This window comes from Mobula birostris, chromosome 23 (assembly GCF_030028105.1).
Source record: "Mobula birostris isolate sMobBir1 chromosome 23, sMobBir1.hap1, whole genome shotgun sequence".
Lineage (NCBI taxonomy): Eukaryota > Metazoa > Chordata > Chondrichthyes > Myliobatiformes > Myliobatidae > Mobula > Mobula birostris.
Window position 1 is genome coordinate 10,952,856 of NC_092392.1, and position 16,613 is coordinate 10,969,468.

The following is a 16,613-nucleotide window of genomic DNA, read 5'->3' on the forward strand; positions in this document are numbered from 1 at the left end:
TTGTTAACAGATTGGCACATGTATACGGAAGCATTTCCATACAGCGCAAGAACAGACTCTTTGCCCTACAATGCCAATTTAATCTGCCTACACATGGTCTGTAGCCTCCATCCCTGCCTGTTTAAATATCTCTTGCTGTGGTATCTGCTTGCACCATCTCCCCTGGTAGTGCATTCCAGGCATCTACTACTTTGTGTAAAAATAAAAACTTGCCTTAAGAATTTCTTTTAAACTTTCCCCTTCTTCCCTTAAAATTAATCCCTCTAATATTTGTCATTGGCACCCTGGGACAAAGGTTTCACTATCTACTCTACCTAAACCTCTCCTTATTTTATACTCTGTGCTATGTAAATGGTTTTGTAGTTCTGGACAATCCTCATCTTAGATACAAATTTGGCTTTGCTGGAAGTAGGGACAAGGGAAATCGTAAAACCTTTACTTTTTTTTTAAACACACACACACACACGCCCAAAACTGCATTTAAACTCTACCTACAACTGGATTAGTACAGTTTGAAGCTCCTGTTTTGAATAATGCATTAGGGTTATTTTAACCAGTGCGTGAGACAGGTTGGTGAATTGTTTGCACTAGTTTCCTGAAAGGATGACCTATTATTGTAAGCAGCACTTGGCCTAAATCTCATCAGTTTCCTTCTCTTACAAAAGCACTCACTCTTCTTGGGGATGTACAATTTAAGGCCCTTTCAAATCAGACTCAAAAACATATGAACTTCGATAGATAGTGACAATAGTCAGTTGAAGTTGAGAGCTGATTAGAATATTGTTGTCACCATATCTCCATGATTCAGGAGGGACCACAGAGCACTGAACAAAAGCAGGATGTTCTTCTCCCTGATCCAGGGTCACTGAGATCACGATTAGTCACTGCTAAGATCATCAGGTGCTGGTCAAAACTTGACTCTCTCTTAGGCACAGGAAAGGTTTGCAGTAAGAGTAATTCACTCAGTCTGGTCGAAAGGCAGATCCAAATGAATTATGTCAAGCTTTGCTTTTGTGTTCTCTCCACATTTCATCCCATCTGTCTAATACTCCTATTTTACCAATAATACTCAACCGTATGAAACCCTTCTCTTTAGTACCCTCTCAGATCAAGCCTCTGGTACACTAATTCTTTCATTGAAAACCATCAACTAGTATCCCACTGAAGCTCATTCCTTCAAGAATCATATTCCCGAAGTTGAACCCACAGCACCCAATGCTCTCCCATGGAAGTCTGTTTTTCTATTACAATAACTTATCAAAACCCATCCCTGCTGCACCTCAGCTTACCTGTTGGATGCCTTCAAGTTCCCTAAATGTCCTGCGATCAAGACCAATGCTCCAGAACTTTGACTCTACAATCAAGGGGGGGGAGGGAGAGAACATCGACTCAGACCATGAAGAGGCCTGCGTTGGGCATTTTCATGCCTTACAAGGCACAGGTTGGAAGTCTGTGTGGGGTGCCACTCCTCGCACGGACACTAGAGCAATGTGTGGTTAAGTGCCTTGCTCAAGGACACAAACACGCTGCCACAGCTGAGGCTCGAACTAGCGACCTTCAGATCACTAGACGAACGCCTTAACCACTTGGCCACGTGCCCAACACAATCAAAATCTACTCTATTTAGTCAATTCCTCTGGTTACCTTGCTGACCCTTCAAAACCAATGTTGCTGCCATTCTAATGTTTCCATCAAAGCTCATCTCTCTACTGACTCTGATCATAGCCATCTCCTCTATTTCCTCTTATCAAATCATATCCTGATGTTACCCAAACTCTCCATTTGTGATCAGTCTCTCTGAAACATTTACTCTCTAAATGAGTAAACAAACCTCAACACAGCCAGATTAAATCTGCTACTGAATCCAAACTAGTACCGTGTACTAAAGCCTTACAATGCTACACATTGTTCTAGCTATGCACTGTAATCTGTCCCACTATGTTCCCATTAAGGTGCTCCTGTGATCCAATCTTATTGAAGATAATTCCCCTCTTTCGCTTTTGTGAAATTAACTGTCACATAATAGATAGCAATTATCATTTGAATAGCATTTGTTTCGGCTGTCTCTTTAGTTTAAACACTTTTGTTCAATATACTGGAACATTTCTGTTAAGTAATTGCTAATTACCTACTGTGGAAATCTATCACACACCATAATACCATCCACAACCTGGAACCATGCCAGTTACACTCTACTTACCAAATACATTAGCAATTCTAGAAAACAACAAACAAGAAACAAACATATCTACCTGACTATCTATAAATTAGAGCTATAATTTAGTGGTCCTGACATCCTCCTTTACCCCCTCTGTAGCATGAATGATTCTCTTTGCACTCAAGAGGCTCCTGTGCTCCCAGCTCATATTACGGAGCAGCACACGATGATGAAGTGATATTTATCAATACCAAAGCAGAGGTTTGTTTTATTTTGAGACCCCTCTCATTTCAGATAGCTATGTCCCATTTGCACTCCATACCCGCTTCCAAAGTACTGTTATTCTGTAACCATATTTGCAGTACCCAAGATGGTTGGTGCAGTAACACTTATTTCAGACTTGGGGAAGTTATTGAGAACTCTCAGTCTGGTTTCAGTCCAATAGGGATCTTGCATCTTAAACTGCTCCAAGATTCACACCTTTACCCATCCAGCAGGAGAAAACACAGATTCGTCTTCAATTTTAGCTGAACAGGAACCACACTGTATGAATTCCCACTGAATGAGAGGAGCCGATATTGCATTCATAAAATCTGATCTGCTTGCATGCTGGTTAATTACTATTGCACTGCAAATTATACTGACTGATTCACACATCTATAGGAGAGCAGCCCTGAAGTTACTTCCTCTGACTTCATCTGGCTGGTTTGTTCCTCTCATTCTCAGCCAATTCGTCCTCTGTTCACTTCCCTCCTCTTCTACCCTTAACTCGACCCAAACACTGAACCACCCACAGCATTATCCCTGCTTCTGAAAGGCTGGTTACTTAGCAGGCAGCAGCTGATGGGCGCTCTAAATCAGCTTTTCCCAATTCCCTTTAGGCCTTTCCTCTGGCACCTGATGCCACGCTATAAGAAGCTTGTGAGGTAAGTGCTGAGAAGATCTTAGCATTTTAGAATTTCTTTTCCTGTCTGTTCACATATTACCCTTCCACATCACTCTATAATTATATCAATTAATACACGATGTAATTGGAGGTTCCCAAGGAAAGCCTGGGATAACAAACAAAATGTCTCTTAGTACAACTGAGGTTACTCTTCACTGCCACATCTGTGATTTGCCCCTCACTGAATGCTGGCACAGTACGGATTACTGTCAGCTCCAGGTAGAAAACATCCCTTAAATGACAGCTTGTAGAAGGCACTGTTCCTGCCAGTATTTTTCACACAGTTGATGTAAATGAGTGATGAGGAAGTGCAATAACTTGGCTAAAGATTGATAAAGTGAGGGCAACAAATTGGTTTAAGGTACTTCATGGTCTCTCTCTCTCTCTCTCTCTCTCTCTCTCTCTCTGGCTACACCGTGAACGTGAACCTGCTAGTCTGAGTCAGTCACTGTGGCACGAACATTTTGAACTCCTAGTGTCTCCTTGGCAGTGGGCAAGAAGTGAGCTTTAAATTAGAGATTTCATGCAGCTTTTAAAAACCATGCACATCACACAGATTTCCCTCAGCAATGAACAGATCCCATTTCACATAAGGCAGAAGAGAGGGCAGGGATGTGAATTGGAGTAATTGGACTCAATGATCCAGAACACTGGGGTCTTTTCTGGGTAGGAGAGTGACCCAGGAAAATGTGTTTTCATAGTGGGACTATTGCAATCAAGGACGGAACAGTCCTTCAGAAATCATCTCTAAAGCTGTATAAACTTTTATACAGGGAGCCATTACTTTCCTCTTGACAGTTGGTTAAACTTATGCCATTGCCCAGCTTGCCTGTGTTCTGGACCAAATCTGTTCATTTTAACTAAGGCAAGAAAGAGGAAAGTTGGTGTGATTGGTGGGGACAGGGGTGTTAATGGCTTGAGTGAAGCAAAGTCAACTGCCCCAGAAGTAAACATGACGGTAGCAAAGTCAAGTTCACTCTGCAACAAGAAATCTTTTCCTGGTCTAAGGCATTGTCCACCTGATCATACGGACAAGTTCTGCGTCCTGCCAGACTTCATCAGCTGCAAGCTTCTGAGTAGCACCGACTAATATTAAAAAGAGACACATAGTGTAGCACAATTAAATCATGCTGATATCATCACCCCCCCCACCCCCCCGCTGTTTGCCCGATCTACAATGAGGCAGTTGCAATTTGGGGGATTTGCTCATGGATCAGATTCAAGGAAAATAGTCGTCAAGCTAAAATAAACCAAAAATAAACCGATAATGGCCATCTAAATTCCAAGCACATATGGCATTCGCCGGTCTATGCTGCGCCCACTGGCTACTTTGCTTTCTGTCTGTCTGAACACTACTCTGGTGTTAAGATGATTCTGAAGCTATCTAGAACAACAGCACAGGAAGGACGTGAAGGCTAGAGTTGGATATGTAATGGATATGTGCAGCAAACACAGGTTGGATATGGCGCGCTTCCAGGGCTAATGCAAAAACTCACAGGGGGTCCCCAAGTACCCTGTACTTTTACTGGGATTCTCTTGGTTCGATTGGAGTTTAATTTTCTTTATATACAGGGAACAGAGATACAGCTCACAGCCGAGCTCAGGTCCTAAGAAAATGTCAAGTATCTCAGTGCAAGAGCTATCAAACTCTTACTCCAGGTAAATGTCTTCCGTTGGACAAGCATACTCCAGGTGTTCCTGATAGTATTCCTGAAAAGCTTGGCTGTAAAGGAGAAAAGGTGCAAAATATTACTAAGTACAATCTATTTTGCCTTGTTTCCCCAACCACTCCTGCAGGTTGTATATTTCCATAGCCATTATATCCCTTAAGAGTCTTGCTTTGTGTGCACTGACGAGTGTGCACACAATTGGTGAATGTTCAATTATTGACAAATGTTCAATAACCAGTCAAAGATGATTTCCAAAAGAGGTCAGAAATTAGGAGATTTCTTTTGTTTCTCCCTAGATCTGTGGGGCCAAGGTAAATTTAGTGACACCAATGGCCACTAATTATGGTAACCACAGACAAAAAAATAGAACCAAGGTGTGCTTTGCGATTTCAGGGTCTCATCTCCACCCACCAGTGGGCAACATCTCTCCAATTTTCTTAAGTATTTTTATTTTATTCAGATAGAATCAATAAATATTTATGGCATAAAAGCAGACCACTTGGATAATTGTGTCCATAATGGCCTTTAAACCTAATATTACTTCCCAACTTTCATTGTGAAGCCTAGAAAATTAAGGTGTTTCTCATGATCATCCAGATATCTATTAATATAAGGAGACTTCCTGCCCCAGCTATCCTTTCAGATGCAAACACGAGGAAATCTGCAGATGCTGGAAATTCAGGCAACACACATAAGGCAAGGAGTATAGTGAGAGAGACAGAGGGAGAAAAAGGAGAGAGAAAAAAAAATATAATAATAAAAGATAAATAAATAAGGGATGGGGTACGAAGGGGAGGTGGGGCATCAATGGAAGTTAGAGAAGTCAATGTTCATGCCATCAGGTTAGAGGCTACCCAGACGGAATATAAAGTGTTGTTCCTCCAACCTGAGTGTGGCTTCATCTTGACAGTAGAGGAGGCCGTGGATAGACATGTCAGAATGGGAATGGAACGTGGAATTAAAATGTGTGGCCACTGGGAGATCCTGCTTTCTCTGGCGAACAGAGCAATGGTCTTCAGCAAAACGGTCTCCCAGCCTGCATCGGGTCTCGTCAATATACAGAAGGCCACATCGGGAACATCGGAGGGGATGGTAAAGACCCAGCACGGATGAGAGCTGGGATCAGAGGGGGGAGGGGGGAGGCTGGGGGTGTCAGTGGAGAGGGGAGGGTTGGGGTGAGAGGAAGAAGGAGCCTCTGAGGGCCCAGGAGTAGATGATGGGATGTGAGGGAGATGGGGTTGCAGAGTGGTGGTGGGGGAAGGGGAGACGGGAGTCACAATAGCAGCACATGAAGACCTGGCCTGGAGTTCAAGGCTGGAGTCACAGCTGGTGGTCGCGCAATCGCTTTGAAGGTGTCCATGGTCGTAGGAGCCTGCATTGATGTTGCTGGAGTCCGGGTTTTGAAGATGCCCTGGGGTGCTGGAGCCGGCAAGATCAATGGCAGAGGCCGCAATCTGAACTTCCTGCCTGCTAGCGTCGGGGCCAGCAGGCTCTGGGGTCTGCAGATGTAAGATCTTGCGATCCCTCCTCTACTGTCAAGATGAAGCCACACTCAGGTTGGAGGAACAACACGTTATATTCCGTCTGGGTAGACTCCAACCTGATGGCATGAACATCGATTTCTCTAACTTCCGTTAATGCCCCACCTCCCCCTTGTACCTCATCTGTTATTTATTTATCTTTTCTCCTTTTTCTCCCTCTGACCCTCTCACTATACTCCTTGCCCATGTTCTGGGCTTCCCCTCTCTCCCTTTCTTTCTCCCTAGGGTTCCCATCTGTCCCATGATCCTTTCATATCCCTTTTGCCAATCAACTTTCCAGCTCTTAGCTCCATCCCTCCCCTTCCTGTCTTCTCCTATCATTTCGGATCTCCCCCTGCCCCTCACACTTTCAAATCTCTTACTATCTCTTCTTTCCGTTAGTCCTGACGAAGGGTCTTGGCCCGAACCGTTGACTGTACCTCTTCCTAGAGATGCTGTGTTCACCAGCAATTTTTATGTGCATTGCTATCCTTTCAGACACTGGATTTCACACTGCATCAATCCTAGGATGAAAAGTGTTTCCATTAACGCCGCAAATCAAATTTCCTTTACCCTTTTCTATTGACCTATCTACTCTGATCTGGCCTCTCATAATTCATATTTCCCTCATTTAAATCCCTGCTCCATCCTAATCAATCTTTTCTTATTGCTTAAATTCTTTCATCCTGGCAATGTTCTTGGAAATTTCTTCTATATCAAGCATGTTGCTCATGGTGATAAACAACATACAGAGACCACCCAACTGGGATCTAACAGCCTCCCTGCTTTTACATTCTGTACCTAAGTCACCTAAGTCAAGCTGTAAGTCAAACTTGTAAGTCACTTCTTACAAGTGTAGTTAAGAGGGAAATCCACCTGTCAGTGACTACAATATCCCATGTGTCTTTTCAACACCTTTGTTATCTGTCCTTCCCAACATGTCAATGTATTATTCAAAGGTTTTAGAATGAACAATTTCCTATTTTCTGACTAACTGGTGCTTGCAGTCTATATCTTGTTAGTTATATGGCCAATATATCTCAATGTAAAATCAGAACAAGCCTCTGATATGCTCTTTCCTAAAACAATCTCCCCTGCAGACCCCTCTACCTGAATCTGTTCCCTACTTTTATTTGATGATTTATCACGTCTTATAGGGTTAAATTATGTGCAGTGATCCTTTCTGGTGGGGTGATTTTGAAAGTTTAATTTTCATCCTACGGGCAGTGTAAATCAGGTACTCATGCCAAGGCTGTGGTTCCTTGATGAATAATGAAACTTTCAAGAGATAAGGCTGATAATTGTTTTGAATATGGATCAAAGGTAACAAAATGAAACTGAAAGAATAGATCTGGTATAATCTAACTCAAGGGTTTCCAACCTGGGGTCCACATACCCTTTGCTTAATTATTGGTCCATGACGTAAAAAAGGTTGGCAACCACTGATCAAAATGTTTAACATCTATTCCTATACCTGTGTTCAACATCACTGAGGACAGGTGGATTTCCCTCTTCACTACACTTGTAAGAAGTTCAGGCCAGCTTGACTTAGGTGAGCACTCCATCCCATTTCACCCTTTATAAATAAGACCATAGACATTGAAGCAGAGTTAGGCCATTTAAACCCAATGAGCCTGCTCCACTATTCTATCATGGCTGACTTCCAACTCTGCCCCATTCTTCTGCCTTCTCCCTGTAAACTATGCCACCCTGACTAATCAAGAACCTATCCACATTTGCTTTAAGTATACCAATGAGTTGCCCTGCACAATCATCTGTGGAAATGAATTCCACAGATTCACTACCCTCTGGCAAAGAAATTCCTCCTCATTTCTGTTTTAAATGGTTGTCCTTCTATTCTGAGGGTGTGCTCTCTGGTCCTAGACTCATCCACTATTACATCCTCTCCATGTTCTGTCTAACTAGTCCTTTCAATATTCGATAAGTTTCAATGAGATTCCCCCCCCCCACCCCCAATTCTTCTAAAGTCCAACAAGTAAAGGAAAAGAGTTATCAAAAAAGTTAACCCTTTTATTCCCTGAATCATTCTTGTGAACCCCTCCGGATCCTCGCCTATGTCAACACATCTTTTCTTAGGTAGGGGGTCCAAAACTGTTCACAATACTCCAAGTGTGGTCTGACCAATGCCTTAGAAAGCCTCAGCATCACATCCTTGCTTTTATATTCTAGTCCTCAGGGAATAAATGCTAATATTGCACTTGCCTTCCTTACCACCAACTCAACTTGCAAATTAAGGAATCCTGCACAAGGACTTCCAAATCCCTTTGCATCTCTGATTTTTGGATTTGTTCTCCACTTAGAAAAAAGTCTATGCCTTTATTCCTTCTACCAAAGTGCATGACAATACAATTCCCACACTATGTTCCATCTGCTAATTTTTGCTCATTCTCCTAATCTTTTTAAGTCCTTCTGCAGACTCACTGCTTACTCAGCACTACCTACCCCTCCACCTACCTTTGTATTGTCCACAAAACCATCAATTCTGTCATCTAAATCATTGACTTATAATATGAAGGGAAGCGGCCCCAACACTGACCAATGTGGAACTCTACTAGACACAGACAGCCAATCAGAAAAGTCCCCCTTTATTCCCACTCTTTGCCTCCTGCCAGTCAACTAATCTTCTATCTATGCTAGTATCTTTCCTGTAATACCATGGGCTTTTATCTTGTTTAAGTGGACTCACATGCAGCATCTTGTCAAAGATCTTCTGAAAATCCAAGTACACAACACCAACTACTGACTGTCGTTTGTCTATACTGCCTGTTATTTCATCAAAGAATTTGGTTTTCTCAATAGAAGGATTAATCTGATACAAATTCATGGGGCCCTGAATTCTGTGGTATCACAGACCATCCTGAAGATCACTTGGAGGAAGTGGATTTCTGCTCAGGTGAATGAGCTCCGCCATTGTCAAAGGCTTCAGTATTACATGAGCAGACATTTTCAGAATTTTAAAAATGTTATTGAGTTGCAGAAGGGAAGATCTGCAGGAAGTCGGAATAAATTTATAAATTTGGAGAACTGCCTTCCTTCAATACACCCCCACCCTATCCCATCACCACCTCAGCTCCCATTGCCTGCATGACACCTACCCAATGCACTCAGCGACACGGCGCATGCTCTCCTCGGATACAAACACATGGCAAGCAAAGCGATTGACTACTGGGTGCTTGGTGATGAATCCAAAGTAGCTGAAAGAGATGTGACACAATGAGCGGCATGGAGCAGAAGAATAGAGAATGTGGACATAGTGTTGTGATCCTAGAACGTTAAAAATTGCACTAAAATTGGAGATCACATTAATGTTAGAGATCATACTATAGGGAGAACCATACAGACCTCCCATTAGAGACAAATTTAGCCAAACTCACATGGATGACTGAGTCATATGCCCATTTGATAATCATGCCCAGTTTTAATCCCTATTCACATCAATGATGAAAGTGGTAGGAGTATTAGGTGCCTTCCTGCCAAGTGGGTTAAGCTATAAACAAGCTTAGGGGACATAGAACAATCATGTTTAAGTTATGCTCTCATGGATCTATTATATACCTGAGAGCATAGCTTCTTGTAGTCACTAGAAGAAGGAATATATTAAAAGGAACAGAACGTAACAAGCAATTATAAGACAGGCACATTGAAAAATAAATACATACACAGAACTTTGTACTGATGCCAATATTTATCCCATAATTATCAACACATAAAAATGATAGAGCATCTAATTATCTAATTACTTAACAGCTGATTCTAAAAGGAAGCTGTATATAAGTTTACATTTGCAAGTCCTACTATAATAAATGCATTTCAAAAATACTTCATTGATTCTGGAGAGTTTTGGAAAGTACGAAGTTTGTGAAAGGTGCTATGCACCTTTAATAATGGGAACATGCGTACAAAGTTCAGAGGAGTGAACATCCAACTATATGGGCTTTTTATTAATTGCAACTATATGGGTTTTATTAATTGCAGATGCAATTTGATTTGAAAACAATCTTTAACTCACTCCAATTTTAAACCACTAAATCACCAAATATACATTAAGACCAACATAACCCTAACCCTAAGCATAACAAGTCTGGAATGTGGATTGAAAATGAATAAATTGGTAAAGACAGCAGTTACCAGAAAGAAAACATTTCCACAAGATGTGAGACTGAGTGAGGAGGATTGGTGAAAAACAAAGAGAGAGTCTCCACATTGGAAATCTGCTTCTGCTGGCTTGTAAAATGATGGAAATAAATACAGAATAATTATGTTTCAAGTGACCTCCAGGGGGGTCACAGAAATCAACACCTAATTCTGAACTGCTCAAGGGATGATCAATGATAGTTGATTTTAGTTCACTGCTAAGACTAAGGCTAATGAATACTGTATATCAATGATTATTCAGAGGTCATTTAGATGGCCTAGGTCACAAACTATTAATGGTGTGAGGTTAGTTGGGATTAACATTGATGTAAAACTTCAACAATAAAATTATTTCACTAATGATAGCACCTTATAATTATTCAACATTTCAATTCAACAAAAAGGACATCAGGAGTTTAATGAATTGATCTCAATCCTTACCAGCTGTTTTTAGGATGGCATCCACAGAATGAAATGTTCTTCATTTGGAAAAAATGGCTGCATCTTTCACTCTGAGAGAAAAGAAGATCAAACAGACATAAAGTTACATTCAGTCACTCTCCCACTGACCAACCACCAAATAATCAACCATGTGGAGATGTTCAACTAACCTCTAATATAAATACCACAGGATGACAGGTACCTTGCTCAGCATGATAGTGGAAAAAACAGCATTCATCCAATGCTTTGTATTGGGTGTCACAGAAATTTTGTCTTATTGTATAGAATTCAGAGGAAGTAATGTTCTGCATTCACCCCAAACCTGCTTTTTCCAGTTATTCATTCACTCGCTCATTTAGGAATGTATGTGGACAACAGTACAAGTTAAGATCATCAGACATCCCACCCTGCAAAAACTCATTTCAGGGAGGTAGCACCATCAATTTGCAGGAGACTTCCAGGAGAGGTGGGATGTCTGCAATAGAGTAGCTCCTTAGCAGCTAGCCAGCGAGTTTAAATAACATTAGCTATGCTAATAAATGAATGACACCTGTTAAACTCACCTCAAGATGTCTTTTACGGTCTTAACCCACCATGGGCAATAGAAAAGTCACTGTTGCAAACAGTGCAGCGAGCAACACTGTCATTATTTTTGACCTCTATTAGGCAGGGGTACACTTTAGTGTAGTCTGGGGTGACGTACGTTTCATATTTTCTTTTTTGGAACACTCTCACTCTTGCTCTCGCGCTCGCTTTCTTGCTCTTGCTCTCTCTCTCGCGCTTGCTTTCTCGCTCTTGCGCTCTCTCGCACTCACGCTGTCTCCCGCTTGCACTCGCTCTCTCGCTCTTTCTTGCGCGTTCTCTCACGCTCACTCTCAAAAAAAATCAATTTCCAGGACATTGTATATAATTTGCGGGCATCAGGGATCCACTATTAATATGCGGGAGACTCCCGGAACTTCTGGGAGAGGTGGGATGTCTGGATCATTCCAAACTTCAAGATTTCATCTTGCCTTGAAGATATTGATACTTATTGAGGTTCTGAATCTCACTTAATGAGTATGAATGTCCAGAGACTATTTTACATCAATGTAGCATTACCAAATCCAATCCAAGCACATATTTATAAGCTACAGAGGCTACTGACTACTGAAATAAAAATAGAAAATGTTGGAACCAGCAGGTCACTCATCTCTGGGAGAGCGAGTGAAACCGTGTTAATGTTTCAGTTCCAAAAGCAAAAAATACTGCCGATTCTGGAAATCTAAACTAAAAATAGAAATTGTTTGAAATTGAACAGACATGGCTGAGTGCAATGTCAGGTGTTCATACTATACCCCTTTTGTCTTCTTTGAATGGACTGATTCATCAGTAGATAAGCAGTAGACAAGAAGATAGGCTGACAGATGTATGGAAAGACAAGTGTACCTCATTAGATAAACTGATTGTCCTACCTTGTCCTCCAATCCATACTCGTTCAAACTCATAGCTAACTTAACTCCTTGAATGCTGACCTCTAAATCACAACTTGCAGGAGGGCGCAAGTGAACTGTCAATTTTCTAGTGGTAGCAATCTGTAAGAGAATGAGGTTGAAATTAACATTAAATCCATGTATTAGTCAGTGCAATTTTAAACCAGTTATTAGTCTATGCAATGCTAAAGCATGATATTTTCCTACATCATGTTAAAACTCTGGTGTTCAACTCTATAACATTGTGTAATGTTGTATAGATTAATAACAACACATAATGTTCAGCCCAAGAATTAGCACAATATTAACCCATAGTTTTGATTTAACATAGAACAGTATAGCACAGTACAGGCCCTTCTGCCCATGATGTTCTGCCAACCTTTTAACCTACTCCAAGATCAATCTGAGGCTGCCCTCCCCACATAGTTCCCCAGGTTTCTTTCATCCATGTGTCTAATTAACAGCTTTTTAAAAATATCTCTAGCGTATTTGCCTCTACCATCACTCTTGGCATTGCATACTATGCAAACACCAACCTGTATATAAAAAAAGTACCTCTGACATTCCTCCTGTATTTTCCTCCTTTCACCTTAAAATTGGACCCTCTTGTATTAGCCATTTCTGTCCTGGGAAAAAGGCATTGTTTGTCCATGTATGCCTCTAATCAAATCACCTCTCATCCTCCTTTGCTCCAAAGAGAAAAGCCCCATCTTGCTCGATGCATCCTCATAAGACATGCTCTCTAATCCAGGCAGCACCCTGGTAAATCTCCTCTACACCATCTCTATATCTTCCACATCCTTCCTATAATGAGGCAACCGCAAATGAACATCATGCTCCACGTTTAATCTAGCCAGAGTTTTGTAGAGCTGCAACATTTCATCATGGCCATTGAACTCAGTCCCACGACTGATGAAAGCCAACACACTCTACACCTCTGTAAACACCCTGTGAAATTGCACAACAACTTTAGGGATCTACAGTATATCCCTTTGCTCCTCTACACAGGGGAGAATCCTGCACAAAGGGCAAGACTTTTACATGGAGGGTATTTGGAACATGGTACAATTATAACATTTAAAAGTAATTTAGATAGGTACATGGATGCCGAAATCTTAAAGGGACATGGGCAAATGTGTGCAGGTAATACCTCAGCTCCTTCGTTCCAAGAAAGAAGACTCAACCTATCCAACCTCTCTTTATAATTCAAGCCCTCCAGTTCTACTGGAACTCCTGTTAATCTTTTCTGCATCCTCTTGCTTAATCATATTCTTCCTACTGCACAGTGACCAGAATGCACACAACACTCCAAGAGCAACTTAACCAATGATTTGTACACTATGGCATTCCAGCTCCTATACTTAATACATCAGTTGATGAAGGCAAGAATTCTTCACTCTGTTAACCTGTGTCACTGCTTTCAGAGAACTATGTATCTATATCCATCCTCAAAATATTTCCACTATCCTAGAAATCACTTGGTGTGATGGAACTCTGGGCAGACAGCCTGCTCAAGGAATCTAAGGTCAGGCTTGAGGGCAAAGTGGCCCAGTATACACAGGAACGCTATTTATTCATTTAGAGATATGTTAAATATCTCTACCTCCCGGCGAAACAGACTCGCACCGCCCATTTACACCTGTAACTAATTAACCTACTAACTCAAACATCTTTGGAATGCGTGAGGAAACCCACGCAGTCACAGGCAGAATGTATAAACTTTTTCCAGACAGTGGCAGGAATTGATCCCGGGCCGCTGGCGCTGTGCTAGCATTATATTAACTACTGTGCCATCCTTGACAGGAGAAGGAATACTTCAAGCCTGGCTGGCAGAGTATGATTAAGGTCTTAATACTGGGTATGTCCGTCTTGGATAAAACACTGAGGCAGTTTCAATTACCCTGCTAACAGGTTTCTTGGACTTTGAAAAGACAATTTGATAGTACAGTAGTATCCCAGTGCTATAGTAGGTTGGAGGGGAAAGCAGTATAATAGATAAATATTGAGAAGGTGTGTAATGACAGACTTGCTTGATTTCATTTTGAGACTGACTGTGGTGGACCCCTGATTAGGATCACAGTTTGTATGTATCATACTGCAGAAATAGAACTACACTGAATTTTTGAGTTGAGCGGTCTTTGCATTCCTAGAATAATGAGAGAAGAAAACTCCGATCACTATTTGTAACCATTTGCATTGGTCATTGTACTCCTCCTGGTACAGGTCTTTGTCTCTCCCCTCTCTCTTCCACGTTGCCTTGTATAGATCTTAAATTCCCATTTTAGTTTATTACCATATTCCATTTATTTTAACAATTTATTCACTAGAGCACTTTTCCAAATTTCCCGACCACTAAAACTGCAATAAGATCAACCTCCCGTGGACAGTGAAGTGATCAGCTTGGAAGACAACACTCCCAAGGAGACAAGACTTGCAAACGTCCAGCCTAAAGACTTTCTTCCCTAGTTTAAGGTCTTGTATCACTACACTTCTATTCTCTTCCTTGTACTTTAAGTTTGATTATCTGAATAATGAACTTACTCTTCACCATCATTTCGTAATAAAGCAATTATTTCCTCCACCTAACGATTATGCCTCACCTTCTGCATTGCAGCACACAGGATATCATTACCCTGGTGATAGGGCACTTCCACAGATCCCAGGAATTGCACATTGAACTTCTCCACCCAGATACTGCTCTTCTTTATCCCTGAATCAGCACACACCAGAAAATGAGTTTACTTACGATCAGCTTAATAAGTGGCTGATAAATTTTTGCTTGTTAACAACACGTATGCATTGAATAATTTCCTCAATAAAAACAGTATAAATAAGCTAGTTCTAAAATCTGCAGACAAATTATCATTAACTCCATGATTAAATTTCTCACGCAAATGGAGGGTGTAAAAGTTCAATCAAAAACCAATGTATTATGACTAAACAAAGGAGACTACAACAAGATGAGGGAGGAGTTGGCCAGCAGAGACTGGGAACACCAGCTATATGGTGGAGCAGTTGAGGAACAGTGGCAAACTTTCAAATAGATTTTTCAGAGTCGCACGATATATTAAAACAGATAGTAAAAGTTTTTAAGAGTTATATGATGTGGAAAAGTATGACTAACGTGAAGATAGGAATGATGTGTTCACTCCCCTTTAACTACTGATGAGACCTGAAGCTGGAAGACAGGGCAAAGTTAGAACTTGAAGTACTCCGTTATTCAGTAAAACCCGCAACTACAAAATCGCAAACTCAAAATTCAGCACCGTCAATACCACTCAGTACAGTAATGGAAATTTGAAGGAGGTGCCTTCACTCCAAAAGGCAGAAGGAAGAAGGGAAACAGCCCCTAATGTGTTGTAAATGTGAGAAGATCCTGTGAATTTTCTGCCACTTCTACCTGGTGGTAGGCTTCAGCCACGTCCAATTTTGCAAAGTAGCGACCATCGTTCAATTTTGCAAAGAGATCTGCTGGTATCAGTAATAGGTACGATGTGTCTTCAGAGCCGCTTTGAGACCAGTTGAGAACAATGTTCCCTCTAACGTGTGCACGCGCACACATTATTTGCTACTAGCACATAAAAAAAAATTAAACTGTACACAAAAGGTTGTCACCCTCAACTCTGTTGGCATGTTAAGTACATTTCAAAATTATACAAATCACTTTTCCTTTTCTGGTTTCTGATGCGGACTGTTTTGACAACATGGAGTTAATGATGATTTGCCTGCAGATTTTAGAACTAGTTTATTTATACTGTTTTTATTGAGGAAATTATTCAATGCATACGTGTTGTTGTCAACAGGCAAAAATTTGCACAGCACAAGACTTTTGTGCACACTGGTGATTACAAATTAGAAGAAACACTGGTTGAAAGGTCTGCACACAACCTCATTGTACCATTGGCTTTCTTGATAATGACCACTGGAGCTGCCCAATTTGAGTAGTTGACAGCTTTGATCACACCAGCTTGTTGCAGGTAATCTAGATCTTGCTCCATGATTGGGGAGACAGCGTATGGGTTGCCTAAGCCTAACCCTTTTGGGCAGAAGATTGGCTTTGCATCCGGATGGAGATGGGGTTCTGCTTACAGTTCAGTGTAGCAACCTAAACCTTCTCGAAAATCTGCGCATCTATGTTTGCTAATGATACTAAACTGAGCGGAAAAGCAAATTGTGTAGAGGATGCAGAGAGCTTGATAGGTTATGCAAGTGGGCAAGAGTTTTTGGCAGATGGAGTACAACATTGATAAA

The 16,613-nt window shown here is 41.2% G+C and overlaps 1 protein-coding gene across 1 annotated transcript in view; it reads right to left on the reverse strand.

The window, feature by feature from the left end:
- Nucleotides 1–4,754: 4,754 nt before the first annotated feature.
- Nucleotides 4,755–16,613, reverse strand: part of mapk8ip2 (mitogen-activated protein kinase 8 interacting protein 2) — a 64,892-nt gene continuing 53,033 nt past the window's right edge. Inside the window, exons 10-14 of the mRNA XM_072241845.1 lie at nucleotides 14,963–15,072; nucleotides 12,345–12,464; nucleotides 10,891–10,961; nucleotides 9,411–9,509; nucleotides 4,755–4,827 (exon numbers count right to left, since the gene is read on the reverse strand). Of these exons, the coding sequence (XP_072097946.1) occupies nucleotides 4,755–4,827; nucleotides 9,411–9,509; nucleotides 10,891–10,961; nucleotides 12,345–12,464; nucleotides 14,963–15,072 (473 nt within the window). The remainder of the gene's footprint in view (nucleotides 4,828–9,410; nucleotides 9,510–10,890; nucleotides 10,962–12,344; nucleotides 12,465–14,962; nucleotides 15,073–16,613) is intronic.